Genomic DNA, 16,129 nt, shown 5'->3' on the forward strand with positions numbered 1-16,129 from the left:
CTAATTTCTTTATTTCTTTTTTTAAATTGAAACGTATTGATTATACATATTTGTGGGATGCAGAGTTGAATTTCAATACGTATATACAGTATGTGATCAAATCAGGGGCATTAGCATCTTCATTTTACAAAACTTATTTCTTCATGATGAGGGCATTTGATATCCTGTCTTCTAGTTATTTAATAACACGCAGTAAATTGTTGTTAATTATAGATGCCTAGCTCAATTGTACACCAGTAAAACTTATTCTTCTTGCTGTTTTGTGTCCATTAACCAACCTCTTGCTATCTCCCCACCCCCTTTCCCACCTCTAGTAACCACAGTTCTGTTCTCTTTTTCTGTAAATTCAATTTATTGTATATGCCTAATTGATTTACATCAGAGTTATCAGTAGACTTGCATGCTGGTTTCGTTTTGCCAACACATATTTTGGCCTGGCTTTCTAGGTCCTAGGTTAGAATCCTGGGCCTGCCATCAGCAGCTGTGTGACCTTGAGTGAGTTATTTAATTCTTCTGTCCCTTAGTTTCCTAATCTGTAAAATAGAAATATTACTAAAGTGGCTCATACATGCATGTAGCACGTGTGGTATGTATTAAGAGTTTAAAATAACCTGTAGGTCTTTGAATATGTTGTACATGCCTTATGTTTTGTGAACAAATTATTTTCTGATTGTTTCCCGTTTATGAATTATGGTATAAACTATAAACCATAGAAGAAGCTTTGAGACAGGAATAGGGAAGCCTGAGATCTCATTTGGGATCTGTCATTAGCTGTTTAATGTGGGCCACATTACTCAGTCTCTCTGTTGACCAGTTTTCTTATTTGTTAATTGGAATATTAGTGCCTGTCTTATAGACCACAAGTGTTTGTTCTATTAAGAAGGCAAATAAGTATAAAAATGCTTGTGGGGCTGGCCAGTTAGCTCAGTTGGAGCTTGGTGTTACAACACCAGTGTTAGAATCCCCCTACCAGCCAGCCGCCCCTCCCCACAAAATGCTCATGAAGATTTAAAGTGGTATGCAAGTTTATGGTAGTAAGGTTTACCAGCATCTTTCCACAGAAACATTTTAATAGTCCCTTCATGTGTTAATTTCTTATGTTAATATTCCCTATTCTCACCTTATTTGGACATTGTAAATTTGGATGGTGTTACCTAACATAGGTAGGTTTATGTAATTTTTCTTTTTGAAGGACTGGAAAGGTTTAAGGACAGGTAGATAGCTGATGTAAACATTTGGCTAATTTTCGCTTCTTTCTCCTTTTATTCTATTTTATTCCCCCACCCCTGCCCCATTTTCTGGCTGTCTGCCCACAGCCTCTATGTCCTGGTACCCTCAGTCAGGCTGGTGGCTCCCCGCTCTCTGGGCTTCTGCTCAACTGCAGGTGCTTTCCCCGCTTGGCTCCCCAGCTTCTCTCGTTAGGTGCCACTTTGTCACTGTTTCTTGTTTTTTCTTTTACCAGGTAAGTGTGGAAATCCTCACACTTGTTCTGGGAGATGCTGGGTCATGCTTTCTGCCTGTTTTTCTTTTTGGTGGTTTCCTTCTCTTTTTTATCGCTGTGTAGCGGTTCTTTGTGTATTCTTGTCACTGATCTGGCAGTCCGCATTAGTGCACATTTCTTCTCCCAGACCGTGGCTTTTCTTTTCTTCCTTTTTGAGGTGTTTTTGATGAGCAAGTGTTCTCAACTGTAATACAGTTGAGTTTAGCAGTCATATCTTATGTTCGATGTTTTTTGTAATATTTAAGAAATCTTTCCCAATTCCAGAGTTGTAAAGAAATTCTCCTATATTGTCTGTGAGTGTTTAAAAGTTTCGCCTTCTGTGTCACATCCAGAATCCACCCAGGGTGTGTGTATGGCATGTGGGGTGAGGAGCCAATTGTGCTTTTCCCCTTAGAAATATCGTCTCAGCCGCATTTACTGACCTGTCCCTCCTCCCCTGGTCTGCAGGGCCACCTCTGTTATACATCAAGCTTTAAACCTGCGAGGGTCTGTTTCGGGGCTATCTTTGATCCTCATATTCTGCTTCTAGTAATTTGTTCTAAGGAGTAGTTGAGAACCCATGCAGGTACTTAGTTATGGGACTATTCATGAAGCATTGTTGATAGTATTGAGTGAATACGAATCATCCTAAATGTGATTCTCTAGCAGAGGGAATCAGTTGATTGATACAGGGCACATCAGTGCAGTGAAATACTCTGTACTGGCAAATATGTATTTACTAATATGGAGGTATGTTGGCAATATATCATGACAAAAAATAGCTCAAGTACATAGTTACAGTGTGATTCCATGTTTATAAAAGGATAAAAAAATGCAAGTTTTAAAAACCCTATCATCTTCGCTTCCTCCTGTCTTGGTTACCTGCAGTGGGATTTGATCTGGCTTTGCCCTTGTCAGGCCATGGAATGTGCTGTGTCTGTGTCCTCAGTGACTACCTCTGGCCTCCCCATCCTTGTTTGTGAGCTCGCTACTGCATCCAACGTCGCTGATGTCTTCTTGGTGCTTTGCCACCTCTCCTGGGTTTCTGCCCACTTCCTTCTCATTCTCCTCCTTGGCCCCCTCCTCCTCTCTTCCCTGATGTTGTTGTCCCTGGGCCTCCTCGCACCCCATACCTTCTCCATGGGGGGCCTCATCTGAGCCTCTCCTGCATTAAGCTTCCTCATACATGGAGACCCTCATAGCTGGCTATTGGCTCTCCAGCAAATTCCCCGAACGTCCTTGAGGTCCTCAGACTCAGCATGTCCGAGATGAAATGCACATCCTTTTCTCCACTGAGCAGGATGCTTTGGAGTCATCTGGGCTTTCTGTCCTGTCTCCTTTTCTTCCCCCCCATCCATCGCCCCTCTTCTTCCTGAACATCTCTCATGCCTGTGTCCATATCTCTTTTCTCCCAGACTCATTGTCACCAACTCCCCCATTGTGACAGTTTCTGGAATGTTCTGCCTACCTCCAAGTCTTACCCACTTCTCCGTTCCTCCACATTATGGCCAACATCTTTCTCAAGTGTACTTCTGAGTGTGCTGCCTGATCTGGGGTTCCCTGCGACCTGCATGATGACGGGCAGGTAGTGTTCTGGTACTGTACCTCACCTTAGCACCCCTGCCAGGCTGTCTTTAGCTCTGAGGAGCAGCTGGTGGCCTCTGAGGCCTGGCTTGCAGTGTCAGGCCTCCTTGTCAGTGAGGCCTGCCGTGTGCTGCCTTCCCTCGTGGGGTGCTACTCACCCCTGTGTTCTGTGTGCTGGAGTGCACCCATGTGTCGTCAGACCCCCTGTGGTCTGAACTCCTCTCCATGTGCCCTCAGAGCCCAGTATTGTGCACACACTGAATGCAGTGGCCATGTGTTTGAGGAAGGGATGGAGGAAGGGGAAGGAAATAAGTCCCCAGTCGCACCGATTTACCAGAGGGACGTCTTCACCCCATGGCTGGCCCTGCTGGCCCCTCTCAGACAGGACACCTGGCGCGTGGTGTTTGATCAGGGCTTGAGAGCCTGTTCTGGACTTTCTCTGCTCACTAGTTTGAAGCCCTGTTTCAAAGGGCACTTCCAGAGCTGTCTTACTCTTAAGCAGAGACCACTGGAGACTGCACTTCCTCCTGCAGCAGGGGCCGTGGAGGTCTCGGGCCTGGCTGGTGTGTGTCTGTCTGGTCAGTGGGTGGCTCTGGCCCCCAGCACCACACGTAGGCTTGGGCTGCACACTCTTTGCCGGGTTTCATCACTTTAGTTCAGCTTCAGGATTCGTTTCTTGCTTGTGCGTGGAGGTGGGCGGGCTGTTCACTTTTCCACCTGCTGCTCTTTAATCTGACAGGTGGCTGAGCATTTTCTCAGTGCCTGTGTTGTTGCAAATTTGTCTCTGATCACGATAAGGTTACCCTACGTGGCTTGGACAACAGAGTTGACCCTTTTTGTGTGTGCACAGAACCTGACAAAGTGGCTCTTGGAGCCCTGCAGCTGGCATGCCCCAGGCGAGCTGTGCTGGGGTCTGGGTTTCTGACTGGCAGTTCTGCTCTGTCGGGTAAGGAGGAGCCTTCCAGCCCAGCAGCGTTTCCTGTGGGCGTCTTTCACAGGCTGCTAAGTGCAAAACACAGCAGATTATTTAGGGGTGTTATTTTCTTAACCACTTTTAGTTCATTGCTTTTGACTGAATGTTTAAAAATGTTCTGCAGCTTATCTATAGTATTAGTGAACAGCAAATCAGGAGAAGAAATGTAGTTTCTGAGAAAGCTTCAAAGAAATACTGGTCTTTATCTTTTCCTCAGCCTTTTCCGCTGAAACCCACCAGAGTCTTTTCTGAGCGTACTTGTTCTATAAATAGAACAGCAGCTCTCCTTGGGCAGCCCAAGATCGTAGGCTCTCATCCGCTTTCTGAAAGATGTGTGTGTGTGTGTGTGTGTGTGTGTCTGTGTGTGTGTGTGTGTGTGTGGTGGAGTGGGTTGTGTTTTAATTTTGCTTTTCCTTTTATGTGTGAGATGGGTAGCGGGAGACACAAGAAACAATACTCTAGCATCTGTCCTTTAAAGATAACTTATAACTTTTCTGGGTTTTGCCTTGGTTTTTTTAAAATTTGCATTTGGGGAAGAGATGGAAGTGATTACTTCCTCTGCAGAGGTAAGGAAGATGAGTGGGGGTAGAAGAGAGGCGTCATCACAGAGGGAGTGCTTTGGGGTCAACAGAGAAAGGGTCTCGTGGTATTATGTTTTAGGCTTCTTTGGGTTGCCGTTGTTACATACAGATGTCTTTGAAATGAGTATGATCCGTGTGTGCTTGGATCTGAAAAGGATGTTTGGAAACAAGCCCCAGCCCAGGTTCCAGTCCTTCCATCCTGCAGGCTTGTGTTATGTCCCGGCTACGAGCGTCAGAGGGTGGTACTTTTGCTCTGCCTGGGATCACCCTTGTGCTTCTGCACTGGACTGTAGCCTGGGGTGTGTTTCTTCCCTTGACCTTTGGATAATGTTGTGTTCTTATCTTCTTTCTTCCTGGCACTCTTTAATTACCTGGAAGAGAGGGTGGGTGACCTCTTCAGAAGTACAAGAGGAAGGTATAAGCCACAGAATGAGTAAGTAGATTCTTCAGCAGTTTTTCCCCTGGATTGATCCTCTAGGGAGTTGGAAAGGGCTTCTGTCTGTTCCACTAGGCACCCAGATTCCATCATAATTGGCCCGTGGTGGTGAGTAGGAAGTATCTTGGAAGTGGTCAAGAGTCTGGCATGTGCAGCCCCCTGCCCCGGAGGGTGGGACCCAGTGAGGATGCCCTGTGGTGGGATGAGAGCAGACTGCAGGCAGTGTGCACCGGGCTGCTCAGGGATAGGTCCTGGTACTGTCCATGTCTTGATGGTGTGCGGGGCTGAGGGCTTCTTCAGCATTCTTCTCTGTTCCACTCCCTCCCCTGTTATGTAGAGGCTGATGGAGGGTCCAGACAGCACAGTGTTCTGCTCTTGCATTCTGGCGCATTTGGGTGACATTACGGTTCAGCATCTGGTTTGTGCTGGGGTTTTTTGGTGTAGTTTTAAGTGGTCATGGGTGCCTAAATACCTCATGTGTATACTGTGTTTAAAAGTTACTTAAAGTATAAAGCTAGATGGGATTAGATAATTAAAGAAAAGCTACTCTGAGCCAATATGCTTGTTCTTCAGAATTTTTATAAATCTTCCCTTCATTTCCGTGCCGAGACTTCTTATGGAATGGACATTTCTGTTAGGTGGGGTACAAGAAAGCATGCCAGTGCTGAGAGCCAGGTTCTTGTTTTCATGCATGCTGTTTATTAGACTGGACTGTGTTAGTGGTTCTGAGTGGATCAGAACATATCATGACCCAGTAATTCCTTGAGCATTTGACTTCTGAGTGGTGAGCAGGGCTCACTGGTCCCCTCCTGAGTCCAGCATGCCTGACACAGAAGGTGACGGGACCAGCTCCAGGCGAACCCATGCCCCCTCATTCTCGGCTTTAATTGAGCCACATGAGTGGATGACTGTCCACTTCTGGGTTGTCTGAAGACAATGTCTCCTGTTGTATGGTGGATGAGGTGAGGTTGGTGCCTCTCTCTCAGGGTGTGTGCAGATGCTTGTGCCTGGCCTGTGCATGGTGCAGAGGGCTGAGGAGGGCGCAGGCTGGAGCATGAGCCCAGAGCAACCGACGTCGATAGTTTTGGCAACAGGATCCTGAGAAATGGCAGGAAGCCAGAGAACACGGAGACAGGGCCAAGAATAGCTGAAAAATACCAAATGCTGAAGTTGGAGAATGCACTGGCCCTCTGTCCCAGCTGCCCTCCCAGCTGCTGCTTACTTTGGTCCTGTGGACCTCAGTGTCCCCTTTGCTAATCTGTCGGGCATATCCAGGGCTGGCTCTGGGCCTCTCATGCCCCCGCCCCACATGGGCGCACCATGGCCTCTCAGAGAATGGGTGCATCCCTCCCTCTCTGGCAGTGCGCTGGGCCTGTGCATAGGTCAAGGTCTGGGGAGAGTATGAGAAATATTTCTCTGTGAGTGTCTGGCCTCTTAGAGACACGAGCACTCGTCAACCACAACAGGGTGTGTTTTGGCCGGACCCGTGAAAAGGCACCTTGAAAACGCAAGTTCACGAGTATGTTTCTGTACTTTCAGACCATCATCAAAGAGGGGATGCTGACCAAACAGAACAACTCATTCCAGCGATCAAAAAGGAGATACTTTAAGCTTCGAGGGCGAACGCTGTACTACGCCAAAACCGCGAAGGTGAGGCGCAGCATAGGGACGTGCACCCGAGGGACAGCAAGGCGAGGTCTGGGGACAGAGTCCTCTGCGGGGCAGAAGCTCTGATTCTCAGATCTGTTATTCCCTGCCAGTTTTGCTGTCCTCTGGGGTATCAGGTTTTATTTGCCTCAAGGCATGTTTTATGTCTTATAAAAATTTTTTATTCATTTTTCTTTCCTTAAATGTCATCAGAAGAGGAGAAGCCAGTGAAAGTCACAAATTACTGCCATGTTTAAATGAACGTGGTTTTGGACATTTCAAACACTAGTGTGCTGGATGGTATTCTGAATACCTGTATTTTTATATCAGTATTGGTGCCAGTACTGATATTTTGGTATTAAGAAAATCTGGAATCTGAATCATGTACATTTTGAGACATACCCCTAGAGAGTTAGTGCTTTAAAATTTGAAATTGAACAAAGTAAAGTAACCTGTTTAGAAAGGGTTCTGACCACATCCCTTATTTTAAAAAAAACCCCTTATGTTTATTTTAGTCCTGTTGGGGGAGGTTACTCAGGTTGAATCTCTTTTCTTAGTTATTAGTTGGTGTTTCCTCCAGTGGTTCCGGATAGAGTCATCTTAAAGTAGAGAGAATGGCCGGGTAAACATTTAGGACAGAGCCTGTGGTGGGTGGTTTTGGGGGAGAGGGGAGAAGATGGGAGGGGTCCTCAGGTCTAACTTCCAATCCTGCTCTGGAGCCTTACTGTCTCTTTCTCCAGGACTGTATTCCTAATGCTTGGCTCCCTTGTTTTCTTTCATGGCTGGATCACATCTACTTGGGCCTGTCTCTCTTCCCCTAGAGTAATTTATTTTATCTGGGACCTTTCCCCCTAGATGTGCTAGCTTGAGAAACTAAAGCCAAAAGGATGGAGGGTCCTTAATCTGGACCCCTGCTTTCTCTCAGGTGGAATACTGTGTAAGAATATATTTCATATTTAAAGGTGAAACATTGGTATTAATGTTTTGGTGTTACAACAAATAAATACAGAAATATCAGCATTGGTCCCCCCCACACACTAATGCAAACACTAGTGAACTCACTGGGTTAAAAAAAATCATAGCACTGTGCCTGTGAGCTCCATGCTCTTCGTTAGAAGCAGGTAGGATGGACTGATTTGGCACTGGCTTCTCGATCAGATGCCACAGTTTCAAGGTACTTGGGCATCCGTGAGTGCTTAGTGGGGGTCAGAGAGTGGTGGGCATTGCTGTCGAGTGCTTAGGGATGTGCCTGTGTTTGTCTCCCTCCAGTCAATCATATTTGATGAGGTCGATCTGACAGATGCCAGTGTGGCTGAATCCAGCACCAAAAACGTCAACAACAGCTTTACGGTAAGACTCCTGAGTCACACCTTTCTGGGTTCTTTACCACGTTTGGCTTTCCTTTTTGATTTGAGCAAATGTGTGTCAGCAGTTCAGTTTTCTTCATCCTCTCCTCTCTGGTTGAAATGATTCCTGGTAAATTTTGAATTTAATGCTGAAAATAAAATGCTGTGGTTGCAGCACAAAAGTCCAAGAGGGTCCAAGTGAAATTAACATGTTGTAGTTTACATCTGAAGAGTTTTGAACAGAGGTTTATTTGTTTTTTGTGAGTATTGTAGAAAACTTGGAAAATGCAGAAAAGCATGTTAGAGCAAAAAAAAAAAACCCCACCATAATTCATCTACCTTAAAAGAGAGAATGTTAATATTTTGGTGTATTTCTTTTCTGTTTTTTTCTCTTTTCGGTTTAAAGTTTTTCCCTACCAAATTCATAGAAGTTATATTGTACTTTTTGCGAAAGTTTTACATGCATAAAATCATGTTATCTCACCACTTAGAGGTAGCTATCTGCTCACCTGGAGTGTTTATCTTTGTATCTGTGTCTTTACCTGCATACACCGATGAGCTCATACTGATCCTTTTGTTTTACACCTGTTTTTTTTCCCCTTGACAATTAGTGGCCATTTTCCCATGTCAGCTGATCTGAATATTCATCATATTGTTTAGTGGCCATATAGCATTTTCTTGTATGCATTTCTTGTAGCATTTCTTTACAATTTTGGCATCATGGGCTGACTTTAGAACCTACCTGTATAAGGTATGACTCTAATAGTAGCAGTAGATTCTTCAAAAACATTTTTCTTTATGTTATTAAGCTATCCCATCTGGACATAAAGTATGCTCCTTAATTTTAAAAATTATTCTTTTATAACTCAAAGTGGGTAATTATCCTCATGTTTAGAATCTGACATTTTGTGTTAATGTTAGTTTCAGGTATTTTTATGTTTTATTTTATTTTATATATTTGTGGATTGATTTTTTTTTTCCCCCCTGGTGGCTAGTCCATACAGGGATGTGAACCCTTGACCTTGGTGTTACCAGCACCACGCTCTCCCAAGTGAGCTTACTGGCCAGCCTATGTGGATTGATTTTTTTTTTTTATAAAAGATGACCGGTAAGGGGATCTTAACCCTTGACTTGGTGTTGTCAGCACCACGCTCACCCAGTGAGCAAACCGGCCATCCCTATATGGGATCCGAACCCACGGCCTCGGCGCTCCCAGCGCCACACTCTCCCGAGTGAGCCACGGGCTCGGCCCGTATGTGGATTGATTTTTGATGTTGCTGATACAAATGGGATTTTCCTTCCTGCATTTAAACTTTACTCATTTTGTTGGTGTAACTGTTCTTGGTTTTCCTTTGTGGCTTATCAAATTAGTCAGACTTTCCTTATTTTCCTTGTTATACTTGGAGTCTTTATACTTTTTCTACATTAATTTTTTTGTTTACTTACTGGCTAGAGAGAGACATTTTTAACCATGTAAATGAGTTATTCTTTGATTAGTGGTTTTTAGAGTCTTAATAGGAATAAGTATTAATCTCATTGAAGTGTTTTAAGCATTAATTAATTGATGAATTAATTAATTTTTATTTATTTTTTAAAAGATGACCGGTAAGGGGATCTTAACCCTTGACTTGGTGTTGTCAGCACCACGCTCTCCCAAGTGAGCCACGGGCCATCCCTATATGGGATCCGATCCCGTGGCCTTGGTGTTTTCAGCACCACACTCTCCCAAGTGAGCCACGGGCCAGCCCGTAAGCATTAATTTAGGTGTTCAATTTGGTTTTAGTTATTTGTACATTTCCTAGTAATAAATTGTTCTTGGTAATGTTAAATTTTACTCCCTAATTTTGTATTTAGAATTTTCCCATTGGTGTGTATGCTTTTCTTTGGGGTAGGAGGTAGCCTTTGTTGTGTTTCAATTTCAAAGTTAAACTGGCCCTATAAAATTCATTTAGTAACTTTCCATGAGTTTATTTGTTCTGGAACATTTTATACAGTTTTGGGATTTGTTGTTTCTTTAAAGTTTGAGAAAACTTACTTTAAATTATCTGTCATAAAGACTTTTCAGGGAAATAAACCTGTGATTGATAATTTTCCTAAAAGGTTTATTTCTTGCTTTTTGATCATTTAAGCTTTTTTACTTCTTGAGTCTATTTCTGTAACTTTCTCACTAATTCCACACCTTCAAATTTAGTAGCATGTACTGTTGTGTACTTACTTTAAACATCTGTGTCTCTGGTTAGACCTCTTTTTACTTCTAATCCTATTTGTTTAGCTTGCTTTTGTTGGCAGACTTCTTAAACTCTGGCATTTTTGTTTTCTTTGTTTTTAAGGAGAATGAGTTCTTGAATTATTGATCAATTTCACTTTCCTGTTTTCAGATTCAATTTCTGCACTTACGTTGCCTTTTTTCTGCCTTTCATAACCTTTTTAAACAACTTATTGATTGGCTTGTTCTCATTTTCATTTTTTATCATGTATATATGTATATATACACATGCATATAAATGAAAATGTGAGGGATTTTGAATTCAACTCTTAGTGCCTTTCTGTTCACATTCCCAAAGTAATTTTTTCTCCTAATTAAAAAAATGTTATTAAAGACAAATTACTTTTTTTCTTTTCGGCAGCTGGACCTTAGTGTTACCAACACCATACTCTAACCAACTGAGCTAACCAGCCAGCTCATAAATTACTTTTCTGACCATTCAAGTTAATGAAGAGAATTTTACTTATTTGTTTTTGATTTTTTAATATAATAAATACATTCTAAGATGTTGGTGGGGGGAAGGGGCCAAGGAGGCAGGCCTACCCCAGGGCCTGCTCAGTCGCTGGTCTGGGTGCTTGGCAGTGGGCAGGGCCGAGGCCCATGGACCCCCGCACCTCAGGACCCAGGGCGCTTCTCGAGAATTTTAAAGTATATAAATACAAATAGGGAATTAAAAATGATCTATATTCCTGTTACCCAGCAACATATTTTGGCTTATATCCCTTCTACCAGATACATTTTATAAAATACAGTTTTTAACCTTCTTTCTTAACAATGAGCTTTTCCTATCATAAAATCCTTTGAACTTTTGTTTCTCGTTGCATGTATTTCATCATATAAATGTACAAGCTTATTTAATTAGTCTCTCTCTTGTTTTTTTTGGTGGCTGGCTGGCATGGGATTCAAACCTCGAACTTGGTGTTATAAATACTTCACTCTAACCAAGTGAGCTAACCAGCCAGCCCTAGTCTCTATAACTGAACATCCCTTTTTTTTCCTGTTATACACAGTATTATTATGCACACTTATACACGCATCCCTTTGTGCATTTCTGATTATTTCCATAGTATAAATTCTTAGAATGGAATTCAATTTGAGGTAAAAGTTAAGAGGCTTTTAAAAAATAAATGAAGTACCAATACATGCTACAACTTGGATGAGCCTTGGAAACATTATGCTAAGTGAAAAAAGCCAGACACAAAAGGCCACATATTTTATGATTCCATATACATGAAATGTTCAAATAGGCAAATCTATAGATTCAGAGTGTAGATTAGTAGTTGCAGGGGGCTGTGGGAGAAGGAGGAGGGACTGCTAAATAGTATGGAATTTCTTTTTTTTTTTTTTTTGGTGGGGGGAGGGGGGACGGCTGGCCAGTGTGGGGATCCAAACCCTTGATGTTATAACACCATGCCAACCAGCTGAGCTAACCAGCCAGCCCCGGGATTTCTTTCTGGGGGGATGAGATGTTCTAAAATTAGATAGTGGTAATCTTTGCACAGTTTCATATGTATGCTAAAAGCCTGAATTGTGCACTTTATAAGGGTAAATTGTATCTGAGTTATATATCAGTAAAAAATCATGGAAAAAATAGTATGGTTCTGTGCTTCTGGTTATATATGAATTACTGTATGAGCTTTGACAGCCTGGTTTGAGAAAGAACCCTGCTTTATATATTGTCTCTGGGGAAATGTGTTCAGAACACCAAACAACTGACTTCCAGATGTTGAGCTGCCCTGTGTTGAGGAAGCCTCTGGAGGACCTCTGCGTCTGGAACTCCATTCATGTGGGGTCCCATTCCCAGCTGTCAGGGCAGAGGCACTGATTCCTTCATATATCTTTTAGATTTTGTTAATGCTGTAAAAAATGCCTTTTCTTCTGAGGATGTGCTGGAAGGATGAGAGAAAGATTAAAACTGAGATTCCCTGGAAGCATTCCAGGATAGAGACAGCCACCCCATGAACAATCAGTGATGGCCTATGGAATATGGGGATAAACGGGAAGTGTAAGAAGCCAGCTGACTGGTGCCCAGTTCCCACTAGTTATGCTTCTGTAAAGAGCCAGTAAGTCTGGGTACTGGGGCTGTGGTGATACAGGTATTTTCTTTGTTTAAAATTCATGCTTTATGGTCTTTTCCATTCTTAACACCCTGTGGTATTCTCCATCTGCATGTGGAACTTGTCACTTACCAGTACAGGAACTGCAGGAATCTGAGCACAGGTTTCTCTTCAATTGGCCGTATCCTCTTGGAAGGCAGGGCCCAGCCTTGGACTTCGCTTCCTCACTTATGGAGCTCAGTTCAGTGCCTGGTGCATGTGCCCAGGGAGTCAGCAGAGAATGGATGAATGAACTTGCCCCGGAATATCTCATTTTGCTTTCCAGCTATTCCAGTAGTCATTTCCAGATTTCACAACTTCTACTAAAATTGCATGCCTGATACAAACAACCAGTCAGGGAAAACTGCTATATGATCATGAATCAACCAACAGATGGGGATCTTTTGTAGATGGAGCAACATGAACAAATTAGCTCCACATTAGAAAAGACTCTATTCCTCCCCGCCCCAGTGGCCTAAGAACTGTATCATAAAGAGATAAGGCTGAGACTTCCAAGAGAGACAGGAGGAGATATTTAAGGAAGAGGAGAGATTTTGGACAGGAATGATGGAAGAAGTGGTACAAATGAGACATGAAACTGGAGAGGGGTCTGCTCGTCTCCCTGTTTGTTCAGAACAAGCGATGCTGCTGTCAAGCTAAAGACTAGATATCGACTGTAGATTTGTGAAGGGTGGAGCTCTGGCCGTGGGAGCTTCTTCAGAAGAGGGAAGTAGAGGAGACAGTATTCTCGGCATTCTTACCTTCAAGTCAGATCCCTCCCACAAGGCCAGAAACACAGCAGAATGAAGAGAAAAAGGGCGTTTGCCAGCTTTGTGACCCAGCCTCTGCAATAATGTAACGTTGTATGTTTTTGATAATTAAACACGTTAATATTAGTCAATGAAAACAAAAAGGCAGGGACCCAAGCTGCTCTCCCCTGAGAGCCAGAGAGCTAGTGCCTGGGTGGGAAAGACCAGACTGCTAAGAAGGCCTGAGGAAAGGATGCATTTTCTAAATTATTTCAGTTGTGTGTTTGTGGCCTCATGATGCAACATATTCACTTATATTTTACTTCATTTATGGGGGAAATTATGTGCTATGTGGCGTTTTGAAACAGTAGGTTTCCCAGAGGAATGAGGGACCCTGTCTTTGATATATATTATGTATATATGCATATGTGTTTATATATAATATGTGTGTATACAATATAATTCAGGATCTATATTTCCTCTACCAAATATAAGTTCATATTCAGCAGGTCTAGGTTATATTTCTTTCTTTATGTCCAAAATTACAGGAGCTTGGAAGGTAACAGAAGTCAGAGAGTGAATCCCAGCTCAGCCTCTTACTGGTTGATGGCCTTGGGCAAGTCACATAGTGACTCTTTGAGCCTCAGTTTCCTCATCTGAGAAATGGGGCTAATAACAGTATCTGCCTTGTGGGATTTTTGCGAGGGTTAAATGAGTTAATGCAATGTGGCTGTGGTGTAAGGCTTTGCTATTATAGGCACTCATTGATTATTTATTCAACAAATGAATTAAATGAAAGCAATAAGCCAAATTATTATTTCATTTGGAAATATTGCTTCCAGTTTGGTATGTTTGTATTTCCTAGATGAAATGTTGCATAGTTTTTCTGTTTACTGAATAATGACTTTTTTATTTTTTTATTTATTTTTTTATTTTTAAAGATGACCAGTAAGGGGATCTTAACCCTTGACTTGGTGTTGTGAGCACCACGCTCAGCCAGTGAGCGAACCGGCCATCCGTATATGGTATCCGAACCCGGGGCCTTGGTGTTATCAGCACCGCACTCTCCCGAGTGAGCCACGGGCCGGCCCCCTGAATAATGACTTCTAATTGAACAAAATTATCGTGAGTTACTGTAGATTTCAGCAGCACTACAGCACCTGGCAGTGCAATTATATCCCCTTGGGTCACAGTAGCCGCTGTAGCTGAGTTGAACCTTAAAGAGGAAAGACAAGTTTTACTGGAATATACCTGAAATATAAAGCCATTAAAAAGGGTCATATTCTGCCCATTTTTGAAAGTGCTGTAAATCACTGAGTGGCTCCTCATTTCCTACCTCAGAAGTCCAAGGGTCTAGTCCTTGGTGCCCTCTCTGCCTTGCCTTGCCCTGCTCTGACACGGTCTGCTTCAGCCAAGCCTGCTTCTTTTTAGGGAGTGCCCTGTGTACTGGGCACCTGCTGGCCCTGGGGGGCCCTCTCCCCAAATTCTCCCCATAGACCCTGTCTATTCCTCAAAGGTAGAGTGGAAACTACTGCTTAAATAAAATTTTCCTGGTCACACTGATCAGGAGGCTGCTGTCGGCTCCTTCAGGGCAGTGGTTCCCAAACTCGGCTGCATCTGAGCACCTTTGTAACTTTAAAAAAATTTTTAAAAGTTCCTGTCCCCATTCCCAGGATCCTGATGCTGATTTACAGATGGGTGATTTTTCATAGCTTTCCAGGATTTTGGGGTACATCCAAGTTAGTGAACCACTCTTGAGGGTACTTTATACCACTCATGTGATGCTAAATTCGCACAGGCTCCTTAGTAAGATGTGTACTTGGTCACACTTTTTTATGATGTCTTGAGCCTGAGGCCAGTGATTCTGTCTGCAGCTTAGAGCCCCCAGTGCGGTGTCCTTCAGGGCTGACTGTGAGTATCTGTGAGCTAGAAGTAGGTTCTCTCACTCCTTTTTGTTCAGCACAGCAGAGAGGTTGTGGAATCACCTCCCTTGGGAAGCCCCGCTGCAGAGCTGCTCACCATTGGACTTGCCTGTGGGTCGGGCTCCCGTTGCGTCTCCGTCTCCCACCTCACATTTGGTGGGCAGCTTTGGGACAGGGCCAGCCCCTTTGCTCTGTTCATGTGCACTTTCAGCAAGCTGACTGCTTGAAAACATGTTTGCCCCTGGAGAATATAGGAATTACTTGACAACAAGTAAGGCATTACTCTGGCAACCTGATTTCTGAAATCACACAAATCAGTTGGAAAAGATGCATGTTTTAGAAAAACTTGTTTTGCCTTCTTCAACAATTCTGTATTGTGGCGAACTCTGTAATGGGTGCCTGAGAGTGTATGGGGTGGATAAATGTGTTCTCTGCTCTGGGAGACTTCTTACAGCTTGTTATTACAGAAATAATATAAAGAAATAATGATAGTGCCCTGTGGCAAGTAGAAAAGAAGGTGCAAAATGCAGCCAGAATGGTGAGAAAGTAGCATCTCGGTTGCCTTGGGAATGGAAGCTTCTGAGTAGGGCGCATGTGGGCTGGATATGGGGGGTGGGTTCCTCTTGCAGAGTCAACGAGTCCAATGTGTTCAGGGAATAGGAGCTCGGGAGCATTCTGGCAGGCGACAGACCAACAGCACGTGTCTTGCAGGCACCAGGCCCCTGAGCAGGTCACTTTATGTCAGCTTATTATCTTATTTCTTACAGTGCTTAAATCTTGAGTAATGATTTTAAAGAAAATTTAAAATAGGAGGAAAACGTTCCAACAGTGAGTAGCTCAGTAGCTATTTTCTTTTTTCATGTTCCCTTCAGACTTTTTCATAGGCAAATATTAAATTTTACATATGTTTTACATGCATCACATGCGTGTCTCAGAAAGAAATGGTGTGGTCTCCCTGCCGAGCAGCTACTGTGTGGAGCCCCCTTTGCCCAAGAGAGAGTGCAGCTTGCCCTGAGAGATCAGCCTTTGCTTGGTCTTGGGTCCTTTTT

The 16,129-nt window shown here is 43.3% G+C and overlaps 1 protein-coding gene across 6 annotated transcripts in view; it reads left to right on the top strand.

Annotated features, from left to right (window-relative positions):
• DGKD (diacylglycerol kinase delta) overlaps positions 1–16,129 on the top strand; it is a 109,750-nt gene that overhangs the window by 20,964 nt on the left and 72,657 nt on the right. For 2 of the 6 annotated variants that reach the window (XR_010022977.1, XM_063091267.1), the window contains exons 2-3: positions 6,594–6,704; positions 7,971–8,051. Coding sequence is in view for 1 of the 6 variants with exons in the window: in XM_063091267.1 (XP_062947337.1) it covers positions 6,612–6,704; positions 7,971–8,051 (174 nt within the window). In the remaining 5 variants the exon portion in view is untranslated. Of the gene's footprint in view, positions 1–6,593; positions 6,705–7,968; positions 8,052–16,129 lie in introns of those variants that run through there. The other 4 variants (XM_063091239.1, XM_063091222.1, XM_063091203.1 and 1 more) reach the window with 3 other exon arrangements.

This window comes from Cynocephalus volans, chromosome 1, assembly GCF_027409185.1.
Source record: "Cynocephalus volans isolate mCynVol1 chromosome 1, mCynVol1.pri, whole genome shotgun sequence".
NCBI lineage: Eukaryota > Metazoa > Chordata > Mammalia > Dermoptera > Cynocephalidae > Cynocephalus > Cynocephalus volans.